The 11,651-nt window shown below is 35.4% G+C and overlaps 1 protein-coding gene across 4 annotated transcripts; it reads left to right on the forward strand.

The window, feature by feature from the left end:
• Window positions 1-222: 222 nt before the first annotated feature.
• On the forward strand, window positions 223-10,399 carry LOC141592495 (uncharacterized). 4 transcript variants are annotated; one of them, XR_012521166.1, is made up of 8 exons: window positions 223-748; window positions 3,291-3,384; window positions 4,865-4,983; window positions 5,081-5,185; window positions 6,377-6,469; window positions 6,564-6,626; window positions 7,615-7,683; window positions 10,070-10,399. XR_012521166.1 is itself a non-coding variant. In XM_074413196.1 (7 exons), the coding sequence occupies exons 1-7, from the start codon at window positions 419-421 to the stop codon at window positions 7,630-7,632; spliced, it is 822 nt and encodes a 273-aa protein (XP_074269297.1). In that variant the 5' UTR covers window positions 223-418; the 3' UTR covers window positions 7,633-7,844. The 4 variants fall into 4 exon arrangements, 2 of the variants coding, with proteins under 2 accessions (XP_074269297.1, XP_074269298.1); XR_012521167.1 differs by lacking the exon at window positions 10,070-10,399 and adding an exon at window positions 8,617-8,949; XM_074413196.1 differs by lacking the exon at window positions 10,070-10,399 and having other exon boundaries at window positions 7,615-7,844.
• The last annotated feature ends 1,252 nt before the right edge of the window (window positions 10,400-11,651 follow it).

Consider the following 11,651-nt stretch of genomic DNA (forward strand, 5'->3'; position numbering starts at 1 on the left):
AAATAATGTATGTTCAATGTTAAAAATAATGATTTCGAGTTAGAATTTTGTCTAATTTAATCGGATTTTTCAATTTTGTAGTGTCCGACAAAAGTCAAGAAAATTTAGATAGTTTCTCGCAAAATTAAAAATTTTAGGTAGTATTTATGAAACTGAGATAAATATTAAGTAGTTTTTGACAAAAAAAACTCATTCATGGCCTTCGCAACTCTAGGCTCTTGCGAGTGGAGCCAGTGACTAACAAAAATACTGGGTAACACAATAACAACTGTTAGTAACAGAACACATAAAAAACTGGGCACACATTCATCATCAAATCAAACTCATTCTAATGCAATAACACCATTGAAATTCCTCCAATTTCCCCTCATTTTCACCTTCTCAACCCTATTCCATTTTCCCAATTTCACCATTAATCATGCAGACGGGAGATGCGCTCGTCGAAATCGAAACCCTAGAAAAGGCTCTTTTACCGCCAGAAAATGATCTCGCCGACAACAATGGAGGTAATCTCGGCATTGACGACGATAGGGAAACTCCGATTTTGTATACGGCGTCGTTTTTAGACATGGAGGAGGATTTCCTCAAGTATTACACATCAAAGTGGTTGTTATACTCGTTGTTGTTGGTTTTGGCATGGGGCATTGGCTTTTTTATGCTTCTTTATTTGCCTGTTCGTCGTTTCGTATTGCGCCGTGATATTCGTTCACGGATGTTGTATCTTACTCCCAATGCCATTGTTTATAAAGTAAGTGCCTTTATATTTGTATTTTCTTTTGGTGTTACTTTCGTTGTTAATGATTTGATTGTTTTTTTTTTTTTTTTAATGGCGATGATGTTTGCATAATCGAATATCGTGGCAAGATTAGTTTTGAGTTTTTATTCCATGAGAAATTGATGCGCTGTTATGTTGGTGATGATCTGATTGGATTGTTGGCGTGATTAATTGCGTAGCAAGCATTCACAAGCTTTTAGAGATTTGTGGTATTGTCATTAGTTTGCGTCGAGAAAAGAGTTTCATGCTTTGTGAAATGTTGCTGAAACCAGTTAGCTGCCATGGGTAATGGGTTAAGAGGTTAGGTTTGTGCTGTTGACATGTTTGAGGTGCAAAACAAGGTATTTACCTGATCATTCTGGTGGAATTTTGGAAACCAAGTAGTTAGTAGTTGTAAACTAGACTTTGAGGCGGAGAAGAGAGATGTCTGGTTGATGATAGGCTGACAGCTTTGTTGATTAATATGGTTTAACAAGAAAGAAGGGTTTGTTTTAATTTTCTCAAAATAAGCTACATTTGTATTCTGGTATTAAGGCTTCGTGTTGATGACGGATTATGGACGGTTTTGTCCATCTTAATAATTGTTGTGTTGTGATTACTAGAGGCTAGGGGTATCGGGATATGGTTTACTAGGTAAGTAAATCTCCATGGCTTGTGGAATCCACCGAGTAGTCCCAACTGTTTAGCCGAACTAAATTTGTTATGGTTTGAAAATAAGGCGGGTGATCCAAAGATTGTGGGTAAGAGATAGCTAGGGTCGTTTGGTCATTCACGTTAGACTAACTTTATCCCACAAATTGGTGTCTCTTAATTCATACCATATCTTACTTATCACGAATAAACAACTTTTAGTCTTAACCTTAACAAAATATTACAAAGTTATTTATAGGACCTTTTATCAGGCTCATTTCAATGGGATTTACCTTTATCGTCATATTTAACTGTTCCAAAGTTTGGAATTGAGCTTTTGTAATCCAAAACTTGACTTCAAGCTCAACTAAGACTCATTCCACATCATCCATGTACAAGAGTAAATGCTGCTAGGACTGAGTTTCAGATAAAGAACTACAACGGTGATAAAGCCAGCCATAGTACATCTCCTCCCCTTGGAATCTTGGATGACTTTCTCACAATGTCAGCTCTCAAATCTTGGTTCTGTATGACGCCCTTTTAATCTTGCATGATTTTATTTGAAAGGTATAACGGGATACCAAGTGCCATGGATAAATAAGCAATTGCCTCTCAGACCCGTCCTCCAAATATGCAATGGCCTTAGATGGAATACGATGTATTGAATCTCCTCCCCTTAAGGGTGACTTTTTCACGCTCTCTCGTCAGCTCTCAAATAGTTGTTCCTGTGTACCGCCATCGTAATCTTGCATGGTTTTATTTGAAAGGTATAAAGGAAACCAAGTGCCATCGATTAAAAAGCAATCGGCTCTCAGACCTGTCCTCCAGATATGCAATGGCCTTATATGGAAGACGATGTATTGAATCTTTCCCTATAGACTATTTCTGTTTCTTTCATAAAAGGGTGATGTACCCATTTCAATGAAAACATCACGGATGGATAATATGCAGATTGATATAGTCTAACAGGCTGAAACTGGAATAAATATTTGAAGTTTCAATACATCGTACCTATGAGATCATGGTTCAGTTTGAAGTTAGATGAAACAATGAATGTAAGGAGCAACAGCCTAACAGGTTGAAACTCGAGTAAATATTTGAAGTTGTTTTATTAGTTGTTGCTTGTGCATGTGAGATCTGTCAGAAGAGACTGAAAGATTAATGTGCTGGTATTAGATTAAACTTTTAGCAAGACACTCGAACCCATCTGCGTGCCTATGAGATCTTTCAGCAGCGTCCGAAAAAAGAAAATATGTGAAGTGATGGTTTTTTTTATTTGTATGCCTGCCTATTTGACATCCAACTGAATTTTATAATAGACATTCTCCAAGATGTATATCCAGCTTCTAATATCCTATATTTCTATGTGTAAACCTTATTAATTATATACAGTAACTTTTGGTGGTTAATCTTTCTTACCTTTTCTTTTATTTAGTGCTTACTGGCCTCCCTAAGATCTGAAAGAATTCTTCAATGATTAATTCTAACCAGCTAGTACTTTCTCGGGTTATGATTTACATCTGCTATTCTTAGCCCTTCCTCTGTCCTCAAATTTGATTAACTTGTGTTATTTTTTTTCGGATACCACACTTCCTCAGACACCGCATTTTCTATGGTTTGACCTTTTAACAAAAGCGTTAAACTTTTTATTTCTTGGATAACCACAGAATGCGAATTAAACCTTCTCTATTTCTTTATGATACCTTTGATGAGGATTGGAAATTAGTAACCATGCACTCATGCAGTCTTATGTAGAACCAGATATCATCAGTATCCAGCGCAACAATCTATAATCATATTTTACAAGCAATGACATATTGACATATTTACCTTAGTTGGCTCTTGTGGGCTGTGGCCATGATGATGTGTCTTTTTCTAATTGCAGGTCACAAAACCAGCGTCATTTCCTTGTTTTGGTGTATTAAAGAAGGAAAAATATGTTCTGCTGCCTTCTGTAGCGGATATTGTCATTGAGCAAGGTACAATAACTTTTCATGGTTCAGATCGTACAAGCTCTATATTTATACTCACTGTATTTATTGCCGATAGAAAATAGACAAGTTTTTCTCTACCAACTTCTTTTTGTTGTGCAGCTATTTTATATTAGCAATAAGCAAATATAGATTACAATGCGTGGGTGTGAGATCAAGCTTTAGGCTCGGGGATGAGTGCTGATAGATATGTTTGTAGCCTGTCCTTTTGTTGCTTGCACTTGGATGTCCAAATTTAGCGAGATGCAAATTTTCGCGACGTTTTACATCCCATCTCGGCTAGAACTCCACGAATTTTTTTTTGTGAATGATCTCTGCACCAAAAATAACATTAGATGTATTTACTGACTTTTAGAAAAATAATAGCCTAGTGGCCCAGGGTGGTTTACTTTCGCTGCTTACAAACAACAACATTACCCCAATGCCTCAATGGCTCCCACAAATTGCGGGGTAAGGGGTCGGACGTACACAACCTTACCCTTCTGTTAACAACATAAGGAGGCTGTTTCCGATGACCCAGGATGAAATTTGCGCCGAGAACTGTATTGAGGGACTGATACTTCACAATAGAAAGAAGCCGCAACCACTTTAGTGAGTCATTTTGCTTTATTTCATTATAATCCAGAATCAACATAAGGAGGCTCTATTGGAAATGAAAACAACTTTTGCTGCTTAATGAACCTAAAATTAGTGTGGATCTGGCAACGAGAAATTGTTGATAACTGGTTATAACCTTATGAGGGCTACTCATTGTCACTTTTGTGCTGTAAAAGGATGTATGAGGAGGTTAGTATGAGTGTACAGGTTAACGTTGGGAAGACAGAACGTTCTCTAGTACAGAAGGAGTTTGCAAGGCTCTACGCTTACACCTTCTCTCTTTGTTATAGCCATGGACGGATAAAGAGGGTTCGGTTCATAGAGAGGTCACTTCAAGATGTTATACCATGGTGTAAGATGATGTTTACACACGATAATATGCAGATTGGTAAGTTATAAAGGTGTTGAATGTAAGTTTGAACCCTTAAAGGCAGTATTTGGAAGGTTAAGCTTTCGATTGAGCATGCAATTGAATATTTGGAGTGTAAGTTTAGTAGAATAAAGGCGGTGAGACATGGATGATCACCTTAGATTGGAAGATTGTTCAAGTTTCCGACTTACTTCATCAATCGAGAGTAGGATCTCGATCCTAATTCCTAACAACAACATTGCTTGCAGCAAAACTCCAATATATCAAATTAGTTTGGATTCAGATAGATCCAATACCTATTGGCATCACTCTTCCTATTCAGGGAGTATTTTCTCACATCTGTTATTGATTGACTTGGTCCGGTCCTGGAAATAGTCTTTCTGCAGTATCGCATTCATCATTGCCTCATTGGAGACATTGTTAATGTATTTATTGTGTGGTGTCCTTTCTTGTGGGTTATGCATCTATTTGCTTTCATATGACAATTGTCTTCCTTATCAGGATATTTGCAGTCCTTTTTTGATATCTACTCTGTTAGAATTGAGAATGTTGGAGTTAGAAGGCCACCTAGCGATGATCTTCAGATTCAAGGTGTTGCGAATCCAAATGCATTTAGAAAGGTGAATGTTTGCCTCAGTTGAGGTATTTTATGCCGACTCTATGATTTGATCATTGGTCATTGACATCCCCATATACTAATTGATACTTCTTCATCAGGCTGTTCTAACTCAACTTGCAAATATGAAGGCTGAGGCTTTCCCCAGACAATCCTCTCTCACTGAAGATGCTTCAACTAGGACGGCCTATCCTCAAACTTCAGAGGCATGTCTTAGTTATGCAATCAATATTACTTGTTTGTGCATCTAGTTTTGCTTCTTTGTTTAGCTTTCAAAAGCTGACATAGTTTAGTAGTAGTACTTCTAAACTGCTTATTGATGGAAGTGATGAGGCAGCAAGCAATGTTCTCTCCTAGGCAATAATTCCTTCATTTTGCCATTTGTGCTGCCTCATTATCCTTTTCTTAGAAGTTAGTCCTCTTTAAAATCCATAAAGGGTATTTCTGCATAACAATGTTTATATTGAAATACAAGTTTGTTTGCAAAAACGGTGCACCACCTGTGCATGAGGATGCGCTTTCGCTCTGTGTCTTTCGTCTCATCTCCAGAGGCCCTTGATGTACCTTAAGCATTTTGAAACTAAGTTACCAATCAATTGTAGACGCGATAGTCTCTGCCTATTTCTGGCTTACGATTTACGAAAGTATTCTATTCGGTCAATTTATATCTCGACAATATTGCAAGCGCTCGTTGCTTTACCCCACTTATAGGCTAGAAAACTACTTGTTCTACGACACACTTAAAGGCCTTTTCAATCCCTAAAAGATGCATGGGTTTTGCTCAGCTCATATACCCAACAAATGTGAATATTTGTAGTTTGCACTATGATTAGCCAAAGATACAGGGCTTTCTCACTGCTTCCGAGTCCCGACATATACCAACCAATATGACTGCAAGTGAATAAGCCAACTTACGGTGATATGCCTGTAAAATTGCATTCCTTCCTTGCGACTTGCGTATTATGACTTCTTATGTAGATTCCCTCATCCTCTTCAACATGTTGGGATATTCAACCATAGGATATAATAGGTATCCCGTATCTGGTGCTTAAATGTTCTGAATTATGGATATGTTTATACTTTGGAGAAATATGGTTGGAAAAGAACAGCAGTTACTTTTTTTTGTAGAAACGTGGCAAGTATAAACGTAGCAAGGGCAAGGGGAAGAAACATAAACATCTACAATTTTTGAACTTTTGCCCACTAACTGAAATTTTGAAAGATGGTATGATTAAATTGCTGTGGTGCCTAAGCTCTATATCGACTGTTTTTCCTTTATTATATTTAATAGTCTTCTTTTATTGTTGAGATGGAAGCATATCTTAAAGACTGAATTCCTATCATCTTTTCCATTATATTTCTCTTCCACATAATGTTTTTCTTATACTTGTCTGCAGATTTATCATTCACAATCTTTCAGACAAGATGCCTTACCACCTAGTGAGCGGGGACTTCTTCAGAAATTAGAGGAAGTTGACTCATCTATCAAGGTACACATTTACTGACTTTGCACTTTGGGCCAGATTTGAACCAGGTTGAACAATTTTAAATGCAATGGCTGTGTCTGTAATTTGTTGATCTCAGAGAGTTCAAACACTGATTGAAAAGCAGCAGTCTCAAGGATTTCCTTCAGATGGACGGATGGAGGTAAGAATAATTACATCTGAAACTAGCTTTGGGTTGACTAAGAACTTCCGATGAGATTAGTTGCCTTCAAGGATAGAATTATAGTTGGTATGATGATTACTGTAATTATCTTTCATATTGAACAATTCTATTGAATGTTAAATTTATCCATTTCTAGAGGGACCAAACTCCCAAAGACTCGCTTTTTTTAGCTTTGGAATATGATAAAGCAAAATGCTTCATGAAATCTACACTTCTTGTATACTGTAGAACCTACTAGTCCCGTGCGAACACTGGCACATTGGCATCAGTAGTAGGCAGCTTGTTCCCCAAAGAACAGTGCAATACCAACATCACCGTCAAAGGTGTAGGCTGATGGTGGTTAGCTCTAATACCATTGATACGAATAATGGAAGCATCCACCTCAAAAGCTAGCTAAAAGAAGAGAAGGGGAGGGGCTTAAGTCCCATATCTTGCAATGATTTTTTAACACTTACCTGCCTCAGATGGGAGCTAGAGTCACTGGAATACTGATGTTAACTAAATAGACACCGCAGACCATATAATCTCTAATTATCCTCATACTTTCCTTTTCCACCCTTGTTTACGTATGTTTTTTGACGGTCAGAGATGCAGAACAGGTGGTAAGTTGTATGCTTATTCTGTCAAGTAAAACTTGTTACTTTTATTTATGGACTTCATTCATGCTTGGATTTGATATTCAATTGTAAGATTACAGCGTTGTGAGACCTCAAGCTTATAGATTCACAATTTTGACAAGTGCTGCGAGTATAGCCGTATATAGAGGTGCTTGGTTAAGGAAAAAATACATATGAATGCACTTCCGAATGTCATCATGAGCTTATTGACCCAAAACTCTCTAAAATGCTTACGCTTATTTATTACGAAGTAACATATAGTAGTCATTTGATGAATTTGTCGTAGTAATATTTCATTGCCGGGTTTGATGAATGACAAGTTGATTAGTTTATCTGTGCTTCTGAAACAGGGCCAGGGGTTGAGTTAGTTAAGCAGCTCTTACCATACTTGGAAAACAAAGGCTTTCTTACCCAGAAAGGTTTGATTTGACAATCTTAATTTTGGTTCAAATACGTCTGCCTATTTGTGTTGTACAAATTGTTATTTATATGGTTTGTCGGAACTTTCTTCTATGTGGTCGATTTTGTACATAACAGAAATATTAATCGCATTTATAATCATTTATTTATTGCTCCTTCACGTCGATACCAATTACCATAATGTCCTAGTTTCTGTTGGGTCCTCTTCTGAGACACATTGATGCCCTAATTTGTACCAGCATTCGATGCCAAATTACACTTTACGCGTATACTTGTAGTAAATACTCCTGTAAAATCGTTTTACTATAAAACATAGTAAACCCATCTAGCAACGATAATGAAGCCCTTATTTTTCAATAAATGAATGCATCAACAATGTATCAATTTAGACAATGCATAAAAATATAACCGGACAAGGCGTGTCTAATTTTTCTATTATATTATTAGTAAAAATTTTAAACTCGAACACAATAAAGGATCACTAAGCTTAATTACATGATTACCATAAATTAAGGTACATTAATATTGTTGTGGTTATAGATAATTTATTTAGGGATTTCATTCAATAGTAGCGAGCATAGCAGTTAATTGCATTTTAGTGTATAGTTAATTTACTTTCCGGTTGATAATATAATCTCCAGTAAATATGATGCTGATAACAAGCGTTTTTTTGGTTGAGAATCAACGAGGAAGCTTTAATTGAAAGCATTTTAGTAAATTTGATTTAAAGGGATTTGGAATGCGATGTGACTTTTTACTATATGATGATAGTAGTAGTATATAATCGTGTTTACAAATCCTTTTTGAGTATTATTGACCGTTAAAATATGCTTTTGTTTTAGTTATGTTATAAGTAGGTCATTAACAGCAAAACAATTTGTGTCATCCGGAAGAACCGTACTCCTTACATCTAAACCCTTATAATATTTCAGGTCCTCCTGGAGAACACAAGTATTTTTCCAATAACAGACCATTGGAGTACATTGGCATTTGAGACTTTAAAAGACAAATGATAATTAATTTGGTTCGAAAAAACTTAGTTCTTAAACGATTCATAATATAGTTAAAAATTAAGAAAAATACTCATTGACTGAGCTAGAGTCTTAGAGATGTGACCCAACCCAATTTTTGCCGACCTTGACCTGATCCAAATAGTAAGTCAGAAAAATGAGTCTAGACCCATCTCATTAGGGTCTTAAGTGTCTAAGTCGATGTATTTTGGTTAAATCCTGGAATAATTATCATCGCTATAACTCTATTTGTGATCATTTTTATATAGAGTACTTGCATAAAAAAACCGATTTGGAGATAACGAAGCTTTATAAACTTAACAAATTCTCATTGAAGACGGATAAAGTCCGTCTCTTTAAAAAGACCTTTCATAAAGAGCAAGTGAGAAAAGAGGTGGTGAAAAATCGCAACTCACAATCTGAAGACGGGTGACGAGCAATACAGATTGAATAAAGTTATAGTAGCCGGAACAAAGACAAAATGAGATGGATAGGTGACAAAATGCACAAAAGCCACAAATATTTCTGATACACAAATCAGATAAGTGGACAAAATGTCAGTGAACAGATAACACGTTATAATAAGACCATCTCAACTTCTCAAATCCTCATCAACATATATACACATATAGGCCGACATCGTAAACCACCTTAATAACTCGTCAACATCAAAACTACCCTATCTTTTGTTTTTAATGTGTTACCTTTAATTTGTTAGATTTCTATTCGACTAGGTAACACCAGAGACCTAACAAGCTTGTGAGTTGTGATTATCATGTAAAAAAATTATCATTAAATTTTATAACACTCAGTAAAATATCTCGTGATTTTGTGTCAACTCTATAATAATAATAATAATAATAATAATAATAATAATAATAATATTGGAAGTGTTGGTGTTGCTCACCTTGAATAATACTCCCTCCCATTCAAACCAAAGGTTACCTTTGACTTTTTGGCACTATTCATAATTGTAGATAATCTTTGGTATTATTAGTAATGTATAAGAGAAAATATAGTCATGCGAGATCTTATTTAATTCATCGTCATGAATTCTATAAGAATATCAAGTTTTTATAATTTTTAATAATGTGTAACTAAAGATATTTACGTTGCAAAACGCACCTCGGCATGCGTAATAAAGTCAAATGTAACCTTTGGTTTGGATGGGAGGGAGTATTTGGGATTTTTAGTGAACTTTTTCGATCTTTTTTTCCCCTGTATCTCGTTAGTAATTGGTTAGATTCTAAACCTTTTCATTTCATAACAACAAATCTTAACTTCACCACTGATAATAAATAGCTATTTTTTTACATTTTTTTTTATTATTATTTTCTCTATGTTTATCTCAAGTGTGTTGTGTGATTGATTTCAGGGTATGTTGATTTGTTGAGTAATGTTGACACTTGACACTTGACACTTGACATGTCAAAGTGACATGTGGGCAGCTACGGCTTCAATAAGTGTTAATTAAATGAAGAATAAACAAGTGCGTCAACAATTATTTGCCAACATTAAATTAGACGTAAAGACACCAAGAAGTGCATACAAGACTTTTTGTATCTTTGAATTGATTTTGACATCCAAATTCCCCAAGTCAAGCATTACTCATGTGTGATACACTTTTAAGTGTTGTTTAGTTGCCCCTTTAAATCATGGGAACTTGAAAATTATCAATTTAAATCCTCTCCATTACATTTTCTCTATTTCTTTTCTAATACACTTATATTTTAATATATTTTTTCTTTTTATTTATTAAAACTTTATTTTAATAAAAAGGATTACAATCATTGAATCATCACAAGCTTTAATCAATCTCTTTTGACATTTTATTCCTCGTCTAAACTATAACATGTTTAGGCGTGTGTCCGACGAGTGTCGGGTGTCCGACACGGCGTCGGACACGAGACGGTTAGTTAGGATGAGTGTTCGTTCTACCTAGCCTACCACTATACTCATAAGTTAAAACTAGTATAAATCCCGTGCAATGCATTCACTGTGTTTATAAAGTTTTATCTTTTAATTTAGGGTTTTTTGTCAGAAACTACCTTTTATTTAGCGTCATTTGTCAACAACTACCTTTCATTTTATTTTTGGCTTTCAACCACCTTTCATTTCTTCATTTTGCGAAAGACTACCAAAAATCCACTTCCGACGAAAAAATGATGTCTTGAATGAATAGGGTTTTTCTATGAGGTATCCTTGAACTATTCACTTTTATAAGTGTTACCCTCGCGTTTTTAAATTACTAGTTGTACCCTTAAACTTTATTACTTAACCCTAAACGTGACCATTAGTTTCTAAAACGTCAAGTTTAGACATTAAGTGCATATGCGGCATGATGACTTGGACATATATCCATGACTATGCCTATATATAACTTTGGTTTCCCTCCATTTTTTCAAAAAATTTCCCCCCATTTTTGTTGCTTTAACTTTCATCTTTATTTTTTTTACATCCCTCCTCAAATCTTCTATTTATATGCTATTTTCCCCTTCTCTCTTTATTCTCCTATTTTTATTTTCTTCCTCTTTATTCTCTTAATCTTATTTGGATACTACCTTGCACCAAATTTTGTTGACTTCTTTGGCTTGCTGGAGGAACACTCCCATTTTGCGGGTCTTCAATTTAAAACAAAAGCTTGTACTTATTGCGGCAGAAATACGGTCATTAAGATCTCTGGATCTGCAAGTAACCAAAGGAAAGAATATTTCAAATGTCTTGAATGTGACCACTTTGTAATGTGGGTTGGGGAATAGCATGTCATTCTAAGTAGAGCTGTTAAAGTTCTATGTGGAAATAAAGTTGATGAAGTCTCAAGGAAGGGAAGCTTTAGTAAATACTTAGTTGGATTGAAGAAGAAATTTGATGGAGGCCTTATAAAGCCGTTTTATTGGAACAAATTGATTTCAGTTGTGTTAATTTGCAAGAAATTGTAATGCAAGAAATTATGAGAT

This window comes from Silene latifolia, chromosome 7 (genome assembly GCF_048544455.1).
Source record: "Silene latifolia isolate original U9 population chromosome 7, ASM4854445v1, whole genome shotgun sequence".
In the NCBI taxonomy this organism is placed as follows: Eukaryota; Viridiplantae; Streptophyta; class Magnoliopsida; order Caryophyllales; family Caryophyllaceae; genus Silene; species Silene latifolia.

Coding starts and splice junctions, on each gene's coding strand:
- LOC141592495 (XM_074413196.1), top strand. CDS start 419: ATGCAGACGGGAGATGCGCTCGTCGAAATCGAAACCCTAGAAAAGGCT. Junction 5,186..6,376: donor CCTATCCTCAAACTTCAGAG/GCATGTCTTAGT, acceptor ACTTGTCTGCAG/ATTTATCATTCACAATCTTT. Junction 6,470..6,563: donor AAGTTGACTCATCTATCAAG/GTACACATTTAC, acceptor TGTTGATCTCAG/AGAGTTCAAACACTGATTGA.